The sequence below is a fragment of the Nipponia nippon genome, unplaced genomic scaffold (genome assembly GCF_047370975.1).
Source record: "Nipponia nippon isolate SJK-2023a ecotype South Korea unplaced genomic scaffold, ASM4737097v1 scaffold_9, whole genome shotgun sequence".
Classification (NCBI taxonomy): Eukaryota; Metazoa; Chordata; class Aves; order Pelecaniformes; family Threskiornithidae; genus Nipponia; species Nipponia nippon.
Window position 1 is genome coordinate 45,929,377 of NW_028262413.1, and position 25,649 is coordinate 45,955,025.

At 55.6% G+C, this 25,649-nt stretch overlaps 1 protein-coding gene across 1 annotated transcript in view; it reads right to left on the reverse strand.

Moving 5' to 3' along the window:
- Nucleotides 1-23,871, reverse strand: part of PCSK6 (proprotein convertase subtilisin/kexin type 6) — a 36,927-nt gene extending 13,056 nt beyond the window's left edge. The window contains exons 1-9 of the mRNA XM_087743436.1: nt 23,649-23,871; nt 16,967-17,071; nt 12,492-12,602; nt 11,694-11,837; nt 11,043-11,119; nt 10,252-10,340; nt 6,802-6,974; nt 2,742-2,954; nt 1,181-1,281 (exon numbers count right to left, since the gene is read on the reverse strand). Coding sequence (XP_087599562.1) covers nt 1,181-1,281; nt 2,742-2,954; nt 6,802-6,974; nt 10,252-10,340; nt 11,043-11,119; nt 11,694-11,837; nt 12,492-12,602; nt 16,967-17,071; nt 23,649-23,870 — 1,235 coding nt within the window. The 5' untranslated portion in view covers nt 23,871. The remainder of the gene's footprint in view (nt 1-1,180; nt 1,282-2,741; nt 2,955-6,801; nt 6,975-10,251; nt 10,341-11,042; nt 11,120-11,693; nt 11,838-12,491; nt 12,603-16,966; nt 17,072-23,648) is intronic.
- Between the last annotated feature and the right edge of the window lie 1,778 nt (nt 23,872-25,649).

Genomic DNA, 25,649 nt, shown 5'->3' on the forward strand with positions numbered 1-25,649 from the left:
CTGGACTGCTCATTTAACAGAAAAATGAAACCCAAAGTGTTTCCAAAACTACCCCCTAGGCAGGTTTTGCATGGTGTTTGTGTGTTCAGGGCGCTGGACACTAAGCGCTGTGTGCTTTTGAGCCCACCACAAGACCCCAGCCTGGGGATATTGCCGAAGAATTTTCCACGCTTTTCTTACATTCAGTTCTTCAACATCTCGCACTGGGATTTATATTGCTCTTGAGCAACATTTAAGAACAGAAATTCAATTTATTCCATCTTGTCGTAATGGACTGCCTGAGCACCAAGCCCTGGTACTTAATGTTGCGTTTTATGCCTCAGCTAAACAATACAAAAATTACATCTAACGCTCTTAATATATTTGTAACGAAAACGGCCGGCATCTCTGGAAACGTGCTCACCCAACCTGGGAGCTGGGATTAAACCGGAGAAGAGGGACTGAAGCCAGCACGCCGCGACTGCCATCCCCGGACGCGAGCACAATGCTGCCCTGAGGCTTATTCACAGCCTTATTTTTATTTCCACCTCATAAAAATAATAATAATATTGAGAAGCTTGTGAGAAGATGCTCCATGGAGTAACATGGGGATGCCCAAGGGGTGAGCCTGGTCCCCTGCGGGGCTACTGCTGGGCTGGGGGACGATGACGGGACCAGGATGGGACTGGGATGGGGACAAGAGGCAAAGAGCAGCTCTTTTGAAGCAGGGAGCGTGTTGCTGCTGGTCACGCTGCGTGGGTTTTTGACATTATGCAAAAGTAGTCCTTTTCCCCCAGAAATGAAACACTAGCTGAGAACCATCACTTCTACAGACATTTTCCATTTTCTGTGGTGTTTGCCGACATTTTTTTTTCCAGGAAGTATTTATAAAACTCCTGTTGGAGCCGGCTGTCAGCAGTTTCAATGCACCAAATGAAAAGCCTGACTTATCTCACCAACCCCAACTTTCAACAGATGGCAACAAGTGAAGAATTAGCTCAATAAAACACCTGCAGGAAGATTAGATGGAAAACAACAACACTGTATCAAACCTTGCCAAAAAGGAGCAATTTAGAATAACTTTGCCCCATTTTGACTTGCTCCAGAGGGAAAAACAACACCTTTTTTCTTTCTGGTTTTGCTTGCCAGCTACTAAATTTGGAAACATCCCCCTGCAAGCCGGCGGCAAGGTTAAACTTACTTTGCCTCCAAAGCCAAGGCGATGATGCCCGCTACCATGGGGGCGGACACGGAGGTGCCGGTGTGGCCGTCCGTGCAGCGGTGCCGGAGGTCCGTGGTGACCTGTGGAGAGAGGAGCTGCAGCCCTGTGCTGCTGGAAATGCTCCCGGCATGGGTGCTACCCCATCAAGCACCCCAGGTTTGCTTGGGACGCTGCCAGCGCGGAGCTGAGCCTGCGGGTACCCAAACCTGCCACGGCTCCCACGCCTTCGGGATGCTCTGAGCCTCAAAAAACGGGCTGCAGATACATTTGGCGCATGACAAAACACCCCTGCTTACATTTTCCTTTGCTCAAAGGTGCAAAAATATTTGAAAAGGGGGAAAAAAAGGCAATTTTGCTGTGGGTCAGCTGGAGAAAAAGCTGTGGATGGAGTGGTGTGAGCAGGGCAGGGCCGGCGTGGGTACGCACCCACGGGTGCATGTTAAGCTGTGCCATATTAAATGATTCCTTAAAAGCTCCAGTTCCTTGAGTCAGGCAAGAATTTCCATTTGCATGGGGAAAAAAAGGAAAAAAAAAAGCCATTTCCAGCTTTTTCATTTCAGGGCACGATGCTTGGGTACCAAAAGCTTGGAAAGAGAAGGTGGGCAAAGAGATGCCCCGTCGGTTACATTTTTAAAAGGCTCCTGGGTTTTGAGTTAATCTGGTCATTTTTGGAGGAGGGGTGGAACGTGCCACCCAGTTTCTCCCCAAGGTGCCCCTGGAAGCTGCTTTTTTGCCCAGCAACGCTCCAGCAGCACTGGGCTGGTGCTGCCTTCAGCCACGCAAATGCTTCTTAGTGCCATGAAAATGGCCCCAACGAGGCACTTGGATTCTGGAAATTAATCTTTTAGGGGCCACACAAATCACTCTTGAACAAAAAAAAAATAAAATTGACATAAAACCCCCACATTTTTTGTCAAAAAAACTAATTTGGGTGGAAAACTCACTCCCAGCTCAGGTAAGGCACCGTGCTGGTGGGTGATATTTTACTGCCCGAGGTTCGGTTAGCGCATGGGGACATCGGTAACGAAAGGCCTTGCTGTGACGAGACCACAGCAGCTGTTGGGACAGGGCAAATACAGCCTGGGCAGCAGGGAAAGCCAGGCTGATCCACATGTGCACACGCTTTCAGGCAATTCCTGGACTCCAAAAAGTCTCTGCTCCCCATTTGGGGTTGCCACATCCCTGCCAAATGCCTCCATCCTCCCTCTTTTTTCTCTCTCAGGCTAAAAATCCTGAAAATTCCCTTTTTTTTTTTTAAGCAAGGGACAGTAAGGCAAGCACTTTGGGGGACAGTTAAATATTTGCACAGGTATTTTTGCAAACCTCCAGCCCTTTCACCCATTTACCAGGGTAAAAGCCACATCCCTGATCTCTTCCCCAGGACCACAGCAATTTTGGCCCCACCATAAAAAAGCATGAGCAAAACCCACTGCAGGGCTAAGGGCAAAGCCCAGCTCTTACAACCGAGCCATCATCCAGCCCAGCCAGGCAGAAAACATCCAGGGGATGCTGCCCGACTTGACATCGGGGTAAAACTTACTATTTTCCGCTCGTAAAAAGCCCCGCTGCTGTAGGTGGTGGCGAGGGTGGAGGCACACTCCTCCAGGTACCAGGGCTTGTACCCATTCTCGGTGGTGCTGCTGATGGAGATGGTGTAGATGCTGTTGGTGTAGCCGTCACAGGAGCAGTAATCGCCCTCTCTGCCGCCGTTCCCCGACGCCCAGACGAAAATGGAGCCCAAGCCCCTGCGGCCCTGTGGGCAGAGAAGGGACAGGGGGTGAGAGGAGGTGTTTGATCGGGATGAGCGGCCATCTCGGCACGGCGAGGAGGAGGCAGCCCTCCCCTGGTGCTGGGATGCCGTCGGTAAACCTGATTTTTGGGTCAGGAGGTAGGGTTTGGTTCGGGTGGAAGGATGGGTCCCATCCTGCCCAGTGCACAGCCCCCTGGATCAGCCCCAGCAAACGTGCCCCTTGGCTCGGCCAGCCCCAGTTTTACAGGCAGCGACTCCCAGCGAGGATGGGAGAGCCTCTGGCGATGGGGATTTTGGCATCTTCCATGGGCTCTCATGGGGTAAAACATCTCAGGTGCTCAGAGCCCCTGGACCAGGCGGTAACACCCGGCACGGCGCTTCCCAGAAACCCCCCAAAACCCACATCTCCCTCACCCCGAGCCTGCAAAGCCCCTCGCGAACCCACCCAAACCACCAGAAACCTTCCCCTGGCCTATCTTTTAGGCTTCTTTTGTTTGTTTTTTATTTTTTAAACCCAGCCTTTTCTCCCTGCTGCCCGTTGCTTGGCAGGAACATCTGATGGAGCCGTCCCCACCACGTACAGCTGTGGGAGCCCACCGGGACATGGGGGAATGGGAGGGGTGCATCAGCCGCCTGGACCTCCCTGGAGCTGGGGGAAAATCCCACCTGGCAGCAGCAGCCGGGGTGCCAACGAGGGGCCCCTAACGAAGCCGACAGCATGGGGGCAAATCGCTCCGTCCTCCATCCGAACCGCTGCCAGGGTGCCCACACCCCCAGGCATAACCCAGCCCCATGGGGGTTCACAAACAGGGTGCCGTGGTCCCAAGGAAGGATTTTTGGTGAACCAAGGGGGTTTGGGGCAGGAAATGAAGTGGCTGCTTCGCTTCCCTGCCCCATAAGGCAGGGCTCTCCCGGGAGGGCGGCACGCTGCCGGGCTTGGCAGGTGATGGAAGCACATGGCAGCGGAGCAGCCCCATCCTCCCCGCGGCTACTCCTGCCACGGAGAGATTTCGGCGCTAGCCTGGGCAGATCTGGTGTTTACCTCCCTCCCACTACTCTGCGGCGGCTTCCTCCACAAAAAATAATAATAATAAAAAAGCAGCTTTGCTCCGGAGGAATTCACTGGGATTTATTGTGGGTTTTAAGCGCTGGGGGGAGAGGGATGGTTTATTACCTGTCTCGCCCTCCTCCTGGGGCAGAGGCTCTCTGAGCTGACCCTGCCTCTGGATGCACAGGCTAAGTCAGGCTCTTTCCTTATTTTTATGAAAGTTTTCATTATCTGGGCTGCCTCCCAGCCAGACTGGGTGGGTATTTCCCTAGCAAAGATTAACAGAGCTGTTTGGAGCTCTGCAAGAAAAAATGCAATTGCAAAGGGAATTATTGCCCTGCCCCACATCACAGAGAGCTTGACCCAGCTCGCCAGCCCACCAAGCCTGCTGCTGGCATCTCCAATCCCGCTTCCCAGGGTTTCCTGGCTCTCCGAGACAGCAGCATCCCAGCCCACGTGCTCAGCACAGGCAGTGACCATCCAGCTCTCCAACACTAAAATCCACCCGCCTCCAAGGACCAGCCCTGCTGCATGCAACCCAGGCCTTCCTAAATCACTAATTGGAGGAATAAAACCAGGCACCGATTGCTGAAGGCGTGTGGAGATGTAGCAATGATTTCGACTGGGATGAACAGATGGGGAGCCCAGACTTCCCTTGCATCCCGCACCCCGAGCATCACAGCCAGGGGTGCTGAGAAAGGCTGCTCGGTCCGGGTCCAAATCTGCATCCCCGGGATGCCGGCGGGGCTGCGCTAGAGGAAAGCAGGTTCGGAGGCAGCATGGTTGCATGAGGACATGAACAGGCACATAAACAACATGACAGCAACACACATCTAACACCTGACGGTGTTTCCCAGCGGAATGAGAGCTCACCGTCTACCGCAGCTCCCTCAGATTGGAAAAAAAACACTTTCCCTTTGCTCTCAAACAAGCAACTACCAAGATTTGCACAAGCAGACCCCAAACACTCAACTTTTTTATTTGCCATCCTTCTAAACCAATACCATCCTGGCAAGGGGCTCCTGGCCGCTATAAAACCTGGATCCAGGCATCACATAAACTAGGGAATCCCTCCCTGGCCAAGGCTGGGGATGATCCGGCTCACCCCAGCAGCGCATCGGTCGGATGCGGGATGCACAGCATCTCCCTGCTTCCGCAGCGCTGCCGGGGCTTGGGTGCTTGCCCAACAGCACTCCATGAGAGCCCAGGATAAATATCCCCTCGTTAGCTTGGGAACTAATAAGGTGTGGCTGGGGGAGCGAAAAACAAGATGATAAATTACCCCAGCACAGTCCTATTGCTAATAGATAAAGGTTATTTTAATGTTTCCATTAAAAACTCAATTTTAAGGATTTATAACTCGGTTACAGCTGTTTGCTTGGGCTAGAGTTGGCAGCTAACTACCCGCTTGCGGCTTTCCTCATTATTTAAGGAGAAGTAGCAATTAAGAGCTGTTCATGCAGGATGGTGGGTGCCACAAACACGGGTGGCACTGGAGGGATTGATGTCCCCTGGGAGACAGAAGCATCCCGAAACAGCGGGGCTGCGCTGAGCAAGTACCCTGCTACCGCCCATTTGCTCCTGCATGGAAAAATAAGGTCTAAAAAGCAGCTTGTTCCCCCGTATTTACACGGCGTGAACTCCCCGGCACTTCAATGGATTCCTCGGCAGGCTCACCGCCCCGGCAGGAAATCAAGTAAATAGTGGGAAAAACACTCCACCCTATTTTTAGATAACAGGCAGGCTGCGTCGCCCCAGCCCGCGGCCGCTTCGAATCCCGGTACACTGCAAGAAGAGGCAGCGGAGGCAGGAGCGGAGGCGGGGAGCGAAGGGGGGAGGTTTCAAAGCCCAGGTCGGGGGCAGCCTGGGGCTGCCGATGGCAAAACCCCATCCCCAAAGTTGCCAAAGCACCTGGGGGACACCCGCTGCACGGCCCCGAGCCGCTGCGACACTTACCCGCGGCACCCGCTGAGCTGCCAAGAAAGGTCTTTTTTCCCGGTGCTTTTAGCCAATACTGGGCATTTTTTAAAAGTGCCCAGTAAGAGAAGGGGTGCGGGAAGGCCGGGGCATCCCCAGCAGAGACTGACAGCTGTCAATCATGCGTGATGCCAGCTGAGCCCCTCTTGCTGGAGGACTTCAGGGATAATAATCTGAACTTCTCCTGTGCCTATGCAGCCGGATCCTGTGGTGGAACCCACGTCCCTCCCCCGGCCATGACACAGCCACTCGTTTTGGGTGGAAAACCAGGGAAAAGCTTAATGTGACGGAGACCCCCGGGAGAGGATACCGGGGGCCGGGGGGGGTGAAGGAGGGGGGATGGAGATGCTGGGGGAAGCGGCCGCTTCCCTCCGTGCCAGCACCCCGGGGGGACATTTTAAGGTGCAAAGTCCCCACCACCACCAAGAACCGCTTGGGTTTCTCAGCCCAGTAGAGCTTTGCAACTCAACCTGGGGCCTGCCTGCTCTGCTGGGGCTCTGCCCGGTGGCCGGCGGTGCCGGATGCTCCTGCCGGGGCCGGCCGTGCCAAGGGGTCCCGCTAGTGCCGCGCCATCGCTGGGCACCTCCCGCCGTCACCGCCCTCAGCCGCAAAATCCACCGGAGCTCTTAGGGACGCCGGGGAAAACTAGGAAAAATTAGAGATGATTCGCCCCCCACCCCGCCCCAGCCCTAACGTGGGCATCGCCTCGGGGGGCTGAGCCGCCCGTCCCCACGCCGGACCCTGGGCCGGCCACGGCCCCGGCACACGTTCCCCACGGGGCAGGAGGAGGAGGGCGAGCGCGTCTGGGCGCTGTGGGATCCACACCTTTTTAATGCCATGCTCAAAAGCCTGTTTGGCCAATAGACCAGGTCCATCAACTGTCTTCCCATCATCATCTGGCCCCCAGCTCGCGCTGTAAATGTCAATGTAATCGGGTCTGATGCCAAGCGACTTCGCTTCAACAACATCTGTTACATCGCCATCTAACATACGAATGCCTAAAAGCACAAAAACATCAGACATTAGGGCTTAATGGCTTGGATGAAAGTGCGAGGATTGCAATCAAGGGGCTTTGTTAACGGCAGCAGAAACCGCACGGCTCAGGCGCGCCTGGAATAGCTTCAACCCGCGGCCCCACGCGCTAACGAGCCCGGCAGCGGGAAGCTGGGGAGCTATTTTGGAAAGTTTTCTGTGTTGCTGGCTTCACGGCAAGCGATGGAGGCGGGGGGGTTAAAATTCGCTTCCCCTCCATCAGCAGGGATTGGGCAGTGGGAGCAGTGCTGCACTCCCCAGTGGCAAATTCCCCCTGCTAAAAACCTTCTTTCTCCCCTTTTTAATTAATTAGCTAAACCATTTCTCCACCTGGAAGATATCAGTATTTACTGACTGCTCTCGGCCCCCCGGCTTCAGGCATGCCGGCGGGATGAAGCCTCTTGCCACGAGTGGGGACGACTGTGACCGTCCTCAAACCCCATCACTGCCCGGCTGATGCCAGTGGAGCCCAGGACAGGGACAAGCCCAAGGCTGCGGCTGAAATCAGCCAGGACCCCAACCCGTGGCAAGACAATGCTGCTACCTGGGATAACCTCACTTCCAGCCGGGAATGCTGGCTGGGGTGGTTTGCAGGCAGAGCCCACCAGCCATGGCAGGACTGTCTGGGGGACTGCAGCACATCCTGAGTCTCCAGCTGCTGCAATATGAGGGTCACAACCCCCTCCGCTCCCCATCGCCCTCTCCGCACGGCGGGCAGAGGGTGCCAGGCACCCCAAAGGGCTGCCCAGAAACAGCCCTTGCAGGGAAGGAGGTGCTGGAAATGTCAGCATGGTATTTTGCCAGCCAGGGAGAGTCCAGTTTATAAAAATGCATTTCCCCTTCCACATGTATTTTTTCTTAAAGCAAACAAATGCAGGCAGATGTCATTACAGCTGCAGCTGTGCTCTGGACACCAGTCAACTCAAATATCTCTTTTCAACGCTGTGCCCTATCAGCCAAAAACAAGCTTAGAAATATAAAATGAGGGAGCAGAGTAGTTCCCAAAAACTTCCTCTCTTTGCCGTGCTAACAAGAAAACACGAGGAGAAGGAGCGAAAAGTCGAGCCCAGTGTCCGAGCTGTGCTCGGCTGTGGTGCAGCAAGCAAAACCAGCAAAGAGATGGTTTTTTGTGCTTGCTAAATGTGGGCAAGTTCACCAGCGAGCCCAAAGTCAGCCCAAAGTTAGCTCAAAGTCAGATCAAAGTCAACCCAAAACAGCCCAAAGCCAGCCCAAAAGAACCCAAAGCCAGCTTAAAGCCAACTCAAAGCCAGCTCAAAGCCAACTCAAAGCCAGCACAAAGCCAGCCCAAAGTCAACCCAAAGTCAGCCACCCACGATGCGGGGACCCTCTGGTTAAATAACGGGGGACAGGAGGGAGCAGGGAAGGATGCTGCAAAATAAATGAGCTCTTTGCCACGCAGGGAGCAACACCGGCCTCTGAAGTGAGCATTCAAGGAGAGGGGAAAGGAGGAGGAGGAATGGCAGGAGCCCGTTTTGTTTCTTGAGCAGCAACGTATTTTGCCTGGAGCAAATGAAAAGCAACGCAAGAGCGCTGAAGAGCAGCCAGTGAAATGGTAGCTCGGTAGCTCTCCGAGTGTGACAAATAGGCTTCCCCAACAAGTTGTGCTCATTAATCGCTGCTTTATTTGCGTAATCCATCTAAAATCACTCTCACTGCAGCTACAGCGCATTTTCCTCCACAATCCCAAACTTAATATGGCTACAGACTTTATTTTTCCCCTTTGCCTGCTCACATTGTGGGAAACCCATGGCCTCTACCCTCTGCCAGGTGCCTCACATTGATCGATGCCTCCCCAGCACACCCCCAAGGCAAGGCGCTCGTTAAAGGAAGCAAATTAAAATAGGATCCATACGTTGCTATAAAGCCAACAAGTAATGCTCGTCTCCACAGCTGCTGTGGAGAAATGGGCTTGAAAAGGAGCATGAAGGCAATGGCCTGATCCTGCAGGATGGAAAACTGCCTTAACTCCCCCCCCGGGAACTTTGCCTTGCTCTGTTGCTGCTCAGTGCATGCTTTGAGCTGGGTTTAGAGGTGAGAAGCCACCCCCCGGGACAGGGGATGGGATGGGATGGAATGGGGTGGGATGGGATGGGATGGGAGGACATGCCACAGCCTTTACAGCCCCTGCCACTCCCCCATTCCCCCTCCCCAGGGTGATTTCTTCCCTCAGGGGATTTCCCCAGCACAGGGAACTACCGATGGCGCTTGGCCAGGAGCAGGAATCCCTGCGGGCACCACTCCCGTGCAGACATAACCCTAACAAAAGCTGCTTCTAGCGTGGCCAGGACGAACAAGCCGAGAGAAGGAATTAAGCCCCAAATCCACCCATGGATGCTTGGGTCTGTGCTCCTGACAGAGATGTCTCCCACTGTGGGGTGGCAGAAGGGGTCGCAGCCCCCCTGAGCAAAAGCCGCTTTCCCATTCCAACCGTGCCAGGGATGGGGCTAAAACCCCCGGTGAGGACGCAGCTCCAGGCATTTGTCCCCCACACGGTCCCAGCAGCCACGCAGATGGGACACCGCACTCCCACCCCCGCCGACACCCCCATCTCCCCAGCAGGTGCTAGACCAGCCCCGGCTCAAACCAGCCTCCAAAACCAGTTACACTAATGCAAATGAGCTCTGTGATGCTAATTACCATCAGGATCACAATTTGGTGACAAAGATTCATTTGCTTCCTGCGGATCGTGTTATTTGAGGGACCATGGAAAGGTGCCCCCACCCCGCGCAGCCCCGGCCTCCCACCTCCTTAGTGTTTTCCCCACAAGGGTATTTTGGGGGTCTCCCCAGACCCCCCACCCTCCTAGCAGCTCATCTGCAGACATTAACCTCACAAACGAGCGATTTCGGCTCTGAAGCTAACCAGCGCTGCCAGCCACAGCAAAAGCGCCCACCCCAAAAAGAGCAACTGTGAACTTTTGGAGTGAAACCACCACATCCTTGACCAACGTGCATCCTCACAGCGAGGATGCAGCCCGAGCAGGATTCCACCCCAAAATACATGCAGCCGGGGTCCCTTGCACCCTGTGTCACCCATTCTCCCCCAAGCCCCCCCGGGGCTCCCTGAAGGTGGGGCACCAAGGAGGAGACTCTCTCCTGGAAATATCTGGGAGAACAGCATCCCACCACCCGCCCCGGGAGCCCATCGGCACGGCCAGGGTGGCCACAGTCCATCGGGGGGGTGGCAAAGGGCAGGGGAGCCGCAGGCAGGCGCCAGCCTCACCTCCGATGCGTGCGTTGTAGGCAATGCCCACGATGCAGTACGAGTTGTTCGCCGCCGCCGCCACTTCCCCCGCGCAGCGAGTGCCGTGCCTGCAAAGAGAAATCCCCCATGAGCTGTCGTCCCGTGGTGAAGGATCCATCTGGCCACCCCTCACCCAGCACCCAGAAAACAGCCCTGAGGACAGAGTGGTGGAAGAAAGTGCCCCAAGAGCTGCAGAGCCCTTATCCAAAACCCACAGCGAGGGCTGGGGGAAGGAGGAAACCAGTGCAGAAAGCAATCTGCTCTTTGCATTTTGCACCTAGACGCAATTTGTTCTTTGTATCTTGCACCTAGATGCAATTTGTTCTTTGCATCTTGCATCTAGATGCAATTTGCTCTTTGCATTTTGCACCTAAATGCAATCTGCCCTTCGCATTCCCGTTTCCTTTCCACACATCCCATCACATGTGCATCCCGCTTTAACTGAAGGCCAAAAAGTGCATCCAAGTTTTGACATCAAAGCCGCCCAGCCCAACTCACGTGGTTTAATCCTGGACCATGGCGAGGAACCCCACCCCCCCCACCCCCCGGTGCTGTTGTGTGATGGCTTGAGGGTTCGTTAGCAATTAGTGCGGATTTGCATTAAATGCAATGACTCTGTGCAAAGCCTGTACCGCAGCATCCTCTGCAGCGCTGGGGATGGGGAAAGGCCATGGACCTGAAAAACACCCCAGGGGGGACACCCAGCCCCGGGGACCCCCGCGCACCCCGGCCACGCAGACACTGGCTCCACGGCAATTAGCATCACATACTTATTCTCATTGCTGGCATCGTAGCGCGGAGTCGGGTCGTGGTCATTCCCGTTGACATCGTAGCTTGCAAGGGGATCCTGAAAACACGTTGCCACCATTAGATTTGACTTACCAGCACAGCACAGGACAAAGTGGCCTCGGCAGTGGCGCAGTCCTGCTTTGCCCGCAACCAGCTGGGCATTAAATGCCATTTTCCACTTAGTTTCTGACTATTTGCTCAATACCAATAGTTTTGGGCTGCAGCCCCCGCTGAGAGATGATTGCCCAGGGGGAAACATGCTGCTCCCACCAGAGACATCTCCTCTGTACCCCAAATCCTGCTGGGTCCGGCACCGTTCCCCCCACCACCGTGGCCGTTCGGGGTTTGAGCTGGGGCTGAGCGGGTTCATGCAGGTTTTTGGCTCTGCCCTGGCGAGCCGGAGGGAGGCGGCTGCTTCCCAGGCAGCTGCAAAGGGAGTTTCCCCCAAACCCTCTTGTCTAAAAACCTTGTTTCCTTCTTAAAAACATCTCGACCTTTTTTAAAAAACCCTTTTCTCCTAATCGGCCAATGCACAAGCTTGAACTGTATTTATACGCTGAAATTCTCCATAAATCCACTGTGAGGACCAGCCCCAGCCCATCCAGCCCCAGCCCGTCCATCCCCCAGCTCACATAGTTTTGCAGGAGATCAGGGTGGTTCCTTTCTATGCCGTCATCGAGGATGGTGACCACCACATTTTTGCCGGTGTAGCCCCTCTGCCAGGCTGCCAGGACATTCATCTCCGACCTGCAGCGACTGCTTTTATCGCCGCAGTGCTATGGGGGGAACACAGCAAGCACAAGCTGCAAAAGGGCTGCAACCCCTTTTCAGCCCATCTAAACAAGCAGCCAGGCTGGGAGCCCATTTAATCAACCAGAAAATATATTTACATCCCACCCTCTGCCATATAACTCGTAGATTTGTTATAACTTTACTCCACTGATCAAAACCATCCAGCAGCAGTTAATCCAGGCAATGCTATGTCCCTATTATTCTTTTCCTCTTCCATTTCAAATACTGTGGGCTCTTCAGTTTTGAAGAGATCATTTCCTTTCTGCGCTTAATTTTCAATGAATTTCCCTGTCAAATACAGATCGATGAAGCAGGCAGGAGAAAAATGATATTGTAAATAGATGGTTGCAGCTCTTGGATAGGTAAAATGCATCGGTGCTGCAGCCGCGCTGCTCCCAAGCCTTCACTGTGCAGACCGTAATGAGGAGCTGCTAATGATGGTGAAACACTTAAAACTAGATTCTCTCGTGTATTAATTTACAATTTTAAAATCCTGCTGCTGAGCACATTCACTGATATTAGGGTGTTTCATTACTGGCCAGGCTGAGCAAAGATTGATGATGCATTTGATTAAAAATAAATTAACCCCCCTGTAAAGCAGCGGGTTCCTTGCGGGGCGGCAGAGGGGAGATACCCACCAGGTACCACATGTTGGGCCACACCGGGTCGTTGAAGGGCAGGGCGTGCGGCTCCCCTCGGACCTGCCTCTTCACCCGCCGCTTCACCTCCTGCTGCTGCAGCCAGTCCACCTGCAAGCAGAGCCATGGGTCAGCATCGCCCTGGGCACAGAGCCCGGCATCACCCATGGGCACAGAACCCAGCATCACCCACTGAAATGGGATGCGGGATGCAGAAACGGTGCGAACCGCAGCCTGGACCCATCTCAGCATCACTCCACGCACCAGCAAATTCCCCGTCTCTTCTGGCAGGGCTGCTGCAGGAATAGTGGCTTCATTTTGGGGGAATAAAGGATGGATGGAGAGACAGACAGTGCAAGCTCAGTTCTTTGTGGTCTCCAAGCCAGGGACCAGATTGCAGCAAAACCCTCGAGCATAAATAACATTGCCTCCAAGCACGTGCTTAAACCTCCCCGGCTTAACAAAGCACTGAAGCACGTGCTGAAGCCCCGCTGGAGACAAACCACATATTTAAGCATTTAGTCAAAGTGTTGGAGAAGACTCAGGTGCTTGGCTTAATTTTGGGGCTGATCATTCCCCTGGCAGCCGCAGCTCAGCCCTGGGGCTTTACCACCCGCCTCCAGGGCTGCTCATCCTTCAAGCGCCTCTCCTCCTGATAAAATAACAAAACTGGGGGCTTTATCCAAGCACAACACACGTTTCTCAAAAATACAGGACAACCACACACGGCCACGGCAGGTCTCAGGGGATGCAGCTGGCTCTGGAGAGGCGTTTTTGGCACTGGCTGCGGGCAAGGTGGCCTCGGGGCTGACCGCTCTGACATTTGTTTGCTTTTCAGTGGGGCATGACATGTAAAGGGATCAAACGGGAAATGAGCCGGAAAAGGCCAGGATTGGGAAACGCCAGTGTTTGCCCACACCGCTGTGGCAGGAGCTGCCTACGGTGCCAGTTTGGGAGCAGCCGCATCCTGTCCCTGGCAGGCATTTTCCCTCCCGCAGACCCTTTATTGCCCACAGAAAGGGCTCTCCTGCCTTCAGCATGGAGATGAAACCCCGGTTTATTGAAAATAGGTTGTAAAAATAATTTATAGACCAAATCTTTACACGTGCTCATGTTCGGGGGAGAAGGAAGGCAGCAGCCGATGAACTGGAAGGGCTCTGTGGCACATCCCTCCTCGCTGGACACTTTCTGCCCAATGGCTCAGGGTCTTTTGGGGATGGCAGAGCTGCTCGTGGGGATGTCTCTATTCTTGAGACTAAGGTTTTGTAACAAAAAGAATAAAAATCCAAAATACAAGTTTTTGTTGGGCTCATTTATGTGAAACTGTCAGCTGAACTGAGTACTTCTTGCATGGTTTATAGCTTTCTGACTTGGATGGAGGTGGATGGGGAGCTGTGCATATCAGAAACCCGACAGTTTCCAACCTAGAGCTTCATTTTTAAACATATATATTTTAAAGGAAAAAAAAAACTGTTGAAAGGAAAAAAAATATATATTTCATAGAAAAATGAGTTTCCACGCTGCCTTGGCTGACGACAGCATGCTGCTTTGCTTATACAACAATGGATTTGAGCATTGGAAGCAAAAAAATACAACTTCATGGTCTAGTTAAAAAAAAAACAAAACACATTAAATAGAGGATATGGCCCAAATACCCAGCTTTTCTCCTTGGCAGCGTTACCATGGGTCTCACTGCCCGAGCCACAGCTATCGCCCTTCCCTGTAGCTTTGCTGGATGCAGGAACGATGGGAAGATGTGGGATTTTGCGGGGTTTTGCCAGGAGCTGCGGTGCCTCGCGGGGACGTCTTTATCTCAAACACGCTCCTGATCGACCCCAGCGCTGTCAGCTGGGAGTCAATGGAGAAGTCTTGGGTGGACACAGAGAAATCAGCAGTTTAATGGCATTGATTTCAAGGGGGGGTTGCTACGTTGATGTGGCTGGCATGGGAAGACAACGTGTGAAAGGGAAGGAGCCTGGAGCATCCCTGCAACAGCTCCCATGGCTTGTGAAACTCGGATCAACTTCCATCACTTATCCTGGGGGGAGAAGCTTCTCGGAAATGTAAAAAAAAAAAAAAAAAAAAAAAAAAAAAAGTCTTTTTGCTACTAGAAATGGCCAAAACTGTTACAACACAGTCCTGAGCCTGGGGCGTCCCTGCTCTACCCCTGCAAACCCTCACTAGCAATAACGAGGTGACTACGAGTGGCACCAGAGGACCCTGCGAGGAGGCACAGGTATCATTGAGCCGAACCCTTCACCCTTGCTGGAAACAGAGGGGCAGCTTTTTATGTTCCCCCTTACTTTGAGATTTTCAGTGGGTGATGCCCGGATCCAGCCACCCAGGGTAGCTCCACCAAACACAAAAACCAGCACAGGCGAGGATGCAACTCCCTTTGCAGCTCCAGAAAAGCAATAGCTTGACTTCTTCCAGTGGATGTGCAGGAATTAAAGCAGAGATCCAGGACAAACCAGATGGCTCCAGCACATGTTCGCCATAAAGCATGGCAGAAATAATTTAGGTGGGGTTGCTTGCTATGGTACATGGCCAGAGGCACGGGGACTGAGGCCGTGACATCCTCTGATGAGAATTAAGAGACCGGAGCAGCGAGGCTGAAGGCTCAAGCACTGTGAGGACCAACAGGAGCATCTGAGCGAGCTGGAAAGTTTACGGTGATGAGAGCGGCAAGATGAGCGTGTACGAGGGGCGGCACAGCATGGCATCACCCTGCTCTGCATCCCATTGCACCTCCACGCCTCTTTCTTACTCTTGCCACCACGACCTGCCCCCAAAATTGCTGCATTTGCTCTATCTCTCTTGCCCTTCAATCACCTGCCACGTCGCTTGGCTCATAGCAGCCCCAAACGGAGCAGCCACTGGCCACGGGGTCTCTCGGGGCAAGAGGGGAGCTCGGCAGCAGCGTGGTCCCACGGGGACCAGGAGCTCGGGTGATGCCCAGCCCTCATGCCACCAACCCCTGCGGCAGAGCAAACCGATAAATAATGGCGCTGGAAACAATAGCTCCTGGAAGGCACGAACCACCCAACATCTGCAAATGATTGAATTTGCTGGTTCTTTGGGATTTCTGCAAGATTTGTTTCCATCTTTGCTATTCCAGTTTGCATTTCCTTGTGCCTCACGGTGATGTCTTCCTGCATCGCACATGCTAAGCTGCTGCCGTCCAAATGCCAAGACATCTCCAAAATGATTTGCAAAGGTGCACAGGAGAGGGTGAGAGACAACACATGCCAAGAGGTCTTGAACTCTGAGTGATAACGAAGGATTAAGAGAACAGGAGCTAATTGCTGTAGCTTGCAGTCCATAGAGCAAGGCAAGGTAAATGTTAATAAGACTAAAAGCCAATTGGTTTGGTTTGCATTATAACTAGACTCATTCAAATGGAGGTATTTCAATTGCAGAGCTGAATTAATCATTTGCTGGGATGCCTGTGCACCTCCCCGAGGGCAAACAGCTTTAATTAGAGCCCAGCACACTTCCAGGGAACCGATGCTCCCCTTGCTGAAGTTTCCCCCGCCGGCAGCAGCCACACGCGTGCCTCCTCAGAAATGTGCTACAGACCCTGTCCAAATATTTAACAGCAAATCTCTCTGGAAAGCTGGCTGGCTGGGGAAAGCAGGGCTGCTGTGTGGGTCTGGAGAGATGCGGATGGGATGTGTTGTGCTGGGTGGGTTGGAAATGTCTTGGGAATCGAGGGCATCCCAAGGGCGGCCGGGAGCATCCCAAGGGTGGCCAGGAGCATCAGTGCAAGCACCAGCAGCTCGCTGTAGCATGGGTACCGTCATTGCAATGGCTTTTTCTGCATTTATTTCCCCCTCTCCCCAAAAAACAGACCCTCCCCACACATTAACCCTTCCCCTGCTCTGCAGAAGTAGCGTCTCGCAGGGCTCGGGCACCGGGCGGAGCTCAGGGAGGAGAAAAGCCGAGGCAGAGCTGCAGCCCTTCCCCGCCACCCTGAGCCCAGCTCACCCAGGTCCCGCCTGTCCCTCCTTGCCTTCTTCCCCCCCCTCCATTACTTTTGTCAATTCAGCTGCGTGGAAAATCCCTTCGGATGCTTGCTCTAGGAAAAAGCAATGCAGAGCTATTGCCAAGGCTTTCGCACATAGCAACCATTGAGGCAGCAAGTGTTGTGGCAACTGGATCAACACCCCAAGCATGCAACAGCCTTTCTATCCTGGAAGGCTCTTTTTCCCTCCCTTTTCTTCCTCCCGGCTTTCAGGCAGATGTTAGCATTTAGTCACTTCTAAGTATTTTTCATCACCGATCGACATACCCATGCCCAGTGAGTCACCCCGTGCATGCACAGGGCTGTGGCTCAAGGGTAACATGTCATCGTAAGATGCCTGGGCTCATGCTTGACCCAGACCAAGCCAACCGACTCCTCTGGGGGGAAGCGGGGACCCCCATCCCGCTGTCCCCACAGAGGCTGGGGGACCCCGGGCTGCCCGGCCCCGTACCTTGGGGTCCATGCGGAGGAAGTTGTGCGGTCCCCGGCTGCTCAGCGTCGAGCGCTTAAATGTCTTGCTGTGGTGAAAGTGGTAGTAGTTTTCCAAGCTCCCAATCTGCAAAAAGAGAGGGTTCTTTTTTAAAAAATGAGCTTTTCCCATGGTTGCTCCCCATTTCAGTGCTGCAGCATCCCTTTGTGCATTGGTGCAGCCGTGCCCCACGCCGCAAACCCCTTGCTCACACAAAGCTCCCTGGCAAAGCCGGGGCTCGGGGGGGGATGCAGGATGCTGGCACTAATCCCGGTGCCACCGCCGTGGCAAACAGGGCTGGTGGCCGGACGCTGCAGTGGCACAACAGAGCCCGGAAAACATTTTTATGAATTTTCGCCCATTAAATGCATCTTTGCAAACTGTCTTCCATCAGCTCCCAAGCAGAAATAATGAGCTAAAAATGAGCTCAGCAGCTGCGGCAGAGCCAGGAGAGCTGTGCCTCATGGTGCTGCTTTTCCCCACCCGACGCTCCAGCTTCGCCCCACCAGCAAGAACAGCCCCGTAAGGAGAGGTGAACGCGATCCTTGCTAGCCCTGGGATGCTCCGAATATAAATGTGCTTAGCCTGGAGTCAGGGATGGCAGCAAAAGGAGTCAAAAAGAAAAAAAAAATCTCCAAGCAAACCACCCATCCCTCCCAAGCGATGGATAACACATGCCCCAGTCTAGAGTCCCTCCCCAGCAGCAAGCGCAGCCTGGGAGCAAAGGCAAGCTGGGAAAGGCAGCCCCACTGGCTCCCTTCAGCTCAGGGAAGCCCCACGCTCCTCTTTGACAAGTTTTTGCCCCTTTTTTATCTTGCACGGAGCTGAAATATCCCACATTTGCAGGAAAACACCCTGCCAGCCACGCCACCCTGCCAAGCCCCAGGGCAGATGCACTGCCTCCAGCCCTCTCATCCCGGCATCTCTGCCGGGACTCCTCTTTTTCCATCCCAAAAGCACGGATAAAGTCCTGGGGCTATGCAAGGAGCCGGGCAATCTCAGCCAGACACCGGGCAATCTCAGCCAGACACTGCTTGATGAACATCCCATGGGGATTCACAGCCTTAGGGATGGGAATGATCCAAAAGCTGTGCTTACTGGCATGCAGCTCCCAGGTCAGACAATTTTGGTACAAATTGGGTCTCTGCTATAAATCCCCTTTTCTCTGAGGCTGGTTTTCTTTCCTGCAAAAAAACTATCCCATGGCCAGGAGCTGGATGCTGCAGGGAGCCGGTGGCGGTCCCTGTGCCTGGCTCACAGGACCAGGGCGAGCCATGCTCCGCGCCCCTGCGACCCAGGAGCCAGGGTGATGTCCCTGAGGCCATGTGTGACCCAAGGGCCAGGGGGATGTCCCCAAGGCCAGACCAGGGCTGGCTGCAACCGGACAGGGGAAAGCAAACAGGTTTGTCCAGACCAGATACTGAAGCAGATGATGACAACTACTTACATCTTTATCACACTTAATACCTTGAGATATGCTAGTGCCTCTTACGAGCTTTAAATATTTAATTAGTTTTGCTCTGCCTTTTATGCCACAATGTCATTTCAACGACTTTACTGCCGTTAGTGTGATTTTGGTAATTTGTTTCCACTCAAGTTCTTTTAAACCCTCCCTCCCCACCCCCTGCCTTTTTCTTTGCATTACAGCATAGCTGTGCCTTTTCTTTAACATCTACATGCAAAGCACTTGCTCTTTGCAATCTGCATTTTGCTTTTAAAACCCATTCCTCAAATCCATTCTTACTTAGGAAAGGGAAGGAGGATGTTCCAATGTCCCCATATTTTAGGGAAACCTTGCACCAGGCCACCCCGTCTCTTGCTCATTCTGCCTGGAAATCCCGATCCCGCAGCCCGGTGGGGTTCAGCTCCACATCCGCCAGCTCAGCCTGCAGTTTGCAGGGTTATAATATTCAGTTTATTCTCATCTCTGGTCCCTCCGGCACTTGTCATAACAGGATCATGCTCTATAAACAAGCATCAGCTGAAGAAGCGCTTCTGTTCCCCACTGGAACAGGCACGGGGCTTTTCGGAAATAAATGCGAAATTACCACGCGATGCAAATCAGCAAGCGGACGGGAGGGAGATAACCCATCCCAGGCTCTAGGGATGCCTGGTGAGAGCAGCAGGAGAAGCACCCTGTGCCCCAGGTTCTTTGTTCTCCTGAGATTTATTGAAGGAAAAATAAGAAAAGCCCCAACTTGAGAAGGATAACTTAAAAGCCAGCTCCACTGCGAGCAGAGATTGGACCCGGTGACCTCCAGAGGCCCCCTTCCACCTAAGGTATTCTAAGGAGAAAAATTTAAAAGTGCCATTTTCTTTTTTAATGGAAAAGTATTCATTCTCCACCTTGAGGTCAGTCAGCTCAGTGAGGGCTCCACAATGCAACGCCTGGGGATGGGAGACGCCCAGGAGAGCTGGGTTTTCTCCTGCGTACAGCACCAGCGAGGCCACAGCCCTGTGGCCACAGCGATGGGGACGCTGGAAGACCCAGCGGAGCAGCCAAGAGGCACGTAGCAGAACTTTACCAAGGGCTGATCCTTCCTAGACACGGAAGCGCACCCATCAGCTCCTGACCAGCCAGAAGACAGCTGCCCACGCTGAAAGGTCCCAGCTCCACCGCAGAGGAGGTAGCCCAGGTTGCCACCAACTGCAGTTACAAAGCCCACCCACCCAAAGCCCAGGAGACCACACCGAGCCGCTCCAGACATGCTCATTCCCTCCCTAAGGGTGTTTACAACTATTGACCTTGATTTTTTTTGGATGTCTAACTTCTGCAGAGAACGTACACGGGAGGTTCTCATTTCCACAAGGATCGATTTTAATTTTCCCCCAATTGATTCGCAGTTTTTCAGAGGAAACTTGAGATTTTTTGAGGCAACTTGAATTTGTACCTCAACAAAAAACAGGGGGGAAGAAAACCACCTTATAACTGAGGCAGAGAAAGCCCTGGCTGGTGCTGCCTAGCTCAGCTGGGCTGCAGGTGGAGCAAGCCAGAAGCAACATGAACACATTTTGCACCTTGCAAAGCCATTGTCACTATGCTGAGTGTATCAATGGCTCCGCTTCCAAAAAACCACATACCTGCCAATGATGTCATCCAGCCAAACAGGGAAGAGTTTGAAGCTGAAGGAGCTACTCATGGCCCTGATGGGACCCAAGTGGTTAGAGAGAGATGGAGATGCCCAGCAAAAGGATGAGGGGCAACAAGTAAGGGGAAAAATCCTATCTGGGTATAAAGACAGTAATTCTTTGTGTAGGGTGGTGACACATGGGCCTGGGTAGGTGGTGTGATCTCCATCCTTGGAGAGCTTTGAATCTCACCCAGCTGAGGCTCCGCACAGCCTGCTTTAGCCTCAAAGTTAAGTGGGGGGGGGTGGACCAGAGACCTCCAGAGGTCCTTGCCAACAGGAATTACCCTACAAATACAGTTCTTAAGTGTTAAAAAGAGGTATGACTGCAAGGGGTTTGGCTATCTCCCAATCTCCTTTTCCCCTTCTCCCCCAAATCCCGGTGCCACCCGCAAGCCCCCCACAAGTGGCACCGGGGTGGGGAGAGGCACCCAGGAGATGCTCCCGCAGCAGCACCCAGCTCTCCCGATGCATTGCCAGGCGGAGACGAGCCCAGCGCCCGCCCTGCCTCATTAACAGCCATTAGTATTTCAAGCAGGTTCAAGATCACTTGTAGCTAAGGAGGCATGGCAAAAGAAAGCTTGTTGGGAGCTGGACACCACTGAGGGCAGCACTAGAGCCCGTCAGGACATTTCCAAGCCTATTCCTTCCCTCCCCATCACAGCAAAGTCTTCCAGCATCTCACCCAAACCATCCCATTTCTGCAAAATGCAGCTGCATCGGCACTGGGGTCCTCCAGGAGGACAGATCCAGCTGGGGAGGCCATGCCTGTTCCCCTCCTGGGGACACCACCCGTCCCCATCAGGCACAAGGGCTCCAGCCGCTGAGCTCTTGCCTTCAGGAATGTCATCCTCAGATGGTCACGGCCAGATGCAGCCCAGTAAGGACCGAGCCCAGGGCTGCGAGGACACCATTGCTCCAGCATCCCCCAGACAACAGGAATCCAGGAAAGCTCCAATTCCAGCCCAAAATGAATCCTGCCCACCTCCTGCACTGCAGGTGAGACTGCTGAGCATGTGCGAGCCCTCCCAAAACTTACCATGTTGGACACTGCACAAGGAAAAAAAAAAATGATATAAATCCTGTTACTGGGATAGGAACAGGCCCGTCACCACCCCCAGGATGGCGGTGGCGGCACTGCCCGGGGCAGCGGCACCGCGCAGCCCTCGCAGCGCCCTCGGCGAGGGCCTGTCCCGGCTCGCCCCAGCACAGCGCGGTGAACAAAGACCGGTGAGGAGAAATGAGCAGGCGTTTGGGGGTGTAAAAGCTTTTCCTTTTGTTTCATTGTTTGCTTCACTTAAATAGAAGTTGATGCAAATGATTCCCCAAGGGGAATGTCACTCTGCCGTGACCCAGAAGGGTTTATGGGTGTCTTGGTGCACAGGCTGGGCATGGGAACATGTGGGGACCCAGCTCAGACACAGGGCAGACACCTGTGTGTGCAAACCCCAGCGATGCCTTTCCCAGCCAGGAGCATGTCAGGAGCCCCCGGAATTACACCTCGAAGGAAAAGAGGTCACCAGCCACCACCACAGGGCTGAGCCTCCCTTGCACCCAGCTGGGTCACCTCCGTGACGGTCACCTCTCCTCCTCCCTCGCCATGTTGGACTCCACCACTTGCCTCCACCCAAACATCTCCCCAGGGCAGGGTGAAGTGCCCTTAGCAGGGTTTTCCAGCAGGTTTTGCACAGGATCAGGCCCCCCGGGAAGGCACATCTCGCCAGGGATGGTGCCATCCCCAGCAGCTCCGCGAGCAGAGGACGCAGTGGGGGAAGCTGGGGACACCCAGGCCCCCGCAGGGCTCGGCACACCATGAGCCCCGAGCACGGCACAGCAGATGTCACCTGTGAGCACACGCACGCAGGGAAAGCAGTTCCTCGGGGAAAAGTCTGGGGAGGCCAGAGAGCTGAAGGCAGGGCGTTGAGAGCAGCTGGGGAAGCCCCAGCGGTGCACGAGCTCCCAGCATCCGCGGAAAAGGCGGGAGCCAGGAACACCCTGATGCAACCACAGAAATATTTCCCTTCTCTCCAGCCTGTGCTGGGCTGCCCCGGGGAAGGGCTCAGGGGGGAGGGAGGGATGCTCCGGCAGGGCCACGTCGTGCCCATGGGCCAAACGTCTCCGGTATCAGCGGGATGAGCTCTGGAAAGCTGGGATGCCAGGTGGGAGCAGATGCTCCAGCGGGGAACAGACACAGCAAAACCCCAAACCAGGAGCTGATGTTAGGCTGATGCAAATCAGGAGAGCGGGAAGCTCAATAAAGATATTCTCTGGCTGAGCAGGGATAAACACTGAAAAGCCCTTTGGGTTGCACAACCACATTCACCCGGCCCCGTGACAGAGGCATTTGAACAATATAAGCGATTTTCTCCTTGGCGGGGCAAGAGCAGAGCACGGCAGGTAGGGATGGAGGGCGGGACACAAGGGGTTATCCCCCACGGGAGGTCACGGACACCAGCGCAGGAGACAGTGTCCCTGATTCAGGCTCCCCCCCCCCCCCCCCCGCAGATGTGTTTACGCAGTACCCTGTGACTTTAATTATACTTAAAAGCAGGGTTGCGATATAAAGCAAGGTTATAATTTATAGTCCAGGAGACACCTTGGGCAGGAAGACAACCTGAAGTGCCACCCAGCCAGAAAAGCGCTGAGCAGCCGGGCGGCGCGGAAGGTGATAAACTCCAGAGAAAACTCCCGAGGACACCAGCCCACATCTGGGTTTACAGAGAGGGTGAAGAAATTGAGAGGAAAAAGGAGCTGCCGTGATGAAAGTCACCTTTAAGCCATCCGTGTGCTGCAGGGGATTGAAAGCAACAGTTCCTCGTGTTCCCAAAATCTCCGATAAAGCCGGGCCATAGAGTCCAAAGTTTGTTAAATCCACAAATGCAACTTTCTGGGATGGGAGGAACTTGTGCAATCCCCAGCCGGTGTGGGAGCGGGCTGTGCGGGGCCGGGGCACCCCGAGGGGCGGCCGCCGGGCTCGGCCGGGGCCGGGGCTGCCCGACCGCCCGCCGGGGGCCACAGCGCTGCGCCAGCATCGCTCTCATCCCCACCGCTCCGGGGGGCTGCAGGCGTTCATCTCCCGGTCCCGGGACCCCCGGCAGCTTCCCAAAGCCGGGACCCACAGTGCGAGACCCCCGGCAACTCCCCCGGTCCCGGGACTCCCGGCAGCTCCCCGGTGCCAGGACTCACGGTGCGAGACCCCCGGCAGCTCCCCGCTCCCGGGATCCCCCGCAGACTCCCGGTGCCAGAACCCCCGGCAGCTCCCGGGGACCCCCGGCGCCTCTCCGCTCCCGGTATCCCCCGGCAGCTCCCGTTCCTCGGGACCCCCCGGCAGCTCCCGACACCCCCCGCAGGCTCCCGGTTTAATCCCCCCTGCAACTCCCGCTCCCGGGAGCCCCGACGGTTCCCCGGGACCCCCCTCGCCTCTCCGCTCCCGGGACCCCCGACAGCTCCGCGGCCCCGGGACCCCCCGCAGGCTCCCGGTGCAAGCCCCCCCGCTCCCGGTACCCCGGCACCTGCTCCCCCCCGGTGCTCCTTACCTGCCCCAGGCTGATGTACCCGTAGGCGGCGGCGAGGCGGGCGGCCTCGGCGGGGCCCCCCCGCACCCTGACAGCCCAGTGGTTGGTATAGACGGTGCGGGAGGGCTCGGCCGCGGCCCCGCAGCCGGTCAGGGCCAGCGGCAGCGCCAGGGCCAGCAGGCAGAGGCGGGCGGGCGGCGGGGCGGCCGCGCTCCCCGGGCCGGGGCCGGCTGCGGCGGGCATGGTGCGCTCCGCGGTGCCGAGCTGGGCGGAGCGGGGAGCTGCGCCTTTTAAAGCGGCCCCGGAGCCCGGCGGGGGCGGGGGGATGCTCCGGGTTGGGGGTGGGGGCAGGGGGAGGCGGCGGGGAGGGCTCGGCCGGGCGGCAGCGCCGGGAGACCGGGCGGCCGGTGGACGGGGCGGCTGCCGGGCACCCCCCTGCCTGCCCCTGGCACCCCCCTGCTCCCCCCTGCCTGCCCCGGGCACCCCCCTGCTCCCCCTGCCTGCCCCGGGCACCCCCCTGCCACCCCTCCAGCCCCCTGCAGCCCCCCTGCGGACCCGTTACTGCTCCCCGGACAACCCCCTGCATCCCCCCGCATGTCCCCGGACAACCCCCTGCATCCCCCTTGCATGTCCCGGTGCTGCTCCCCGGAAACCCCCTCTTTACACCTCTGCATCCCCCCTGCATGCCTCGTTGCAGCCCCCCAGACAACACTCTGCATTCCCCTCCATCCCCCCTACATGTCACCGGACAACGTCCTGTGCCCCCCTGCATCCCTCCTGTGTCCCCCCTGCGTGCAGCAGTGCTGCTCCCTGGAACCCCCCCCCTACCCCCCTCCATCCACCTTTGTGCCCCGGTGCTGCTCCCCGGACAACCCCCTGCATCCCACTGCATCCCCCTGCATCCCTCTGCATTCCCCAGCACTGCCCTCCGGACACCCCCTTTGTGCCCCCGCATCCTCCCAGGCATCCCCCTGCATGCCCTCAGCCATCCCCTCATGCATCCCCCCAGCTCTGCTCACCGGGTAGCCCCCTGCACCCCCCTGGGCACCCAACATGAACCCCCAACACCGCTGCCACCCTGCACCCCACCACCGCTGCCCCCATACCCCCGGGCACCCCTCTGCACCCCCAGGCAAACCACAGCTGGCTCCTCATGGCCTCAGAGCGGGAAGGCCAGGATGGGGAAGGATTTGGAGGCAGGACTCTCCGGGAAAGCCTGGCCATGGTGGTGGGCACGAGAGGCACCACGGGAAGCCTTGCCTCCCACGGATGCCGTTCAGGAGACGGCAGAAAGCTCGTGGGATATTAGAAAATAGGCTTTGTTAGGGAGAAGGCAGCAGTGCGTACAAAGGACGGGCTCAGGAGTGGGTCAATGATGCTCTGTTCCACAGCCCTCCCTGCCAGTGCAGGCAGAGGCTGGCAGAAAGCCGACAACTGCCCGAAACGAAGCGGTGTTTCACTCCGTGCATCACATCGGAGCTTCACTTGCATCACATCAGAGCTTCAGAAATGCCCCCGCGCAGCCCCTGGGGCTCGCAGGGCCCCAGCCATGAGCCAGGCGCTGCCGCTGCAACCACAGGCTCCGGCCGGCATGGCCTCGGGGCGGCTGTGATTCCCAGAGTGGGTGACCTCTATTTTCCAGGCCCTGAACAGATTTGAGAAGTATTTGGGGCACAAGCCCCAGCTGCCAACCAAAGTGCTTACAAGATGCCCTTGCAGCTGTCCCCAGTCCCATCCATCTGAACGCAAACACCTTCCCCAGCCCCAAACAGCTTTGGAAAACCCACCCAGCTGCAGCCCCAGGGCGAGGGGGCACCCAGAAAGCGATGCCAGCAGCAGGGAGGGGGGCACCGAGCATGTCCTACAGCCCATTGCTGGAGCTGAAGGGGAAAATCACGGTTTCATCATCATCGGTTTGTACTGGCCCTGCCAGCGGGCAGGCGAGCTGGTGACAGCCCGAGTTAATAGGAAAGTCCCCCCAGCTCAGTGGCGAGATTAAACCAAGGGAAATTTATGGGGAGC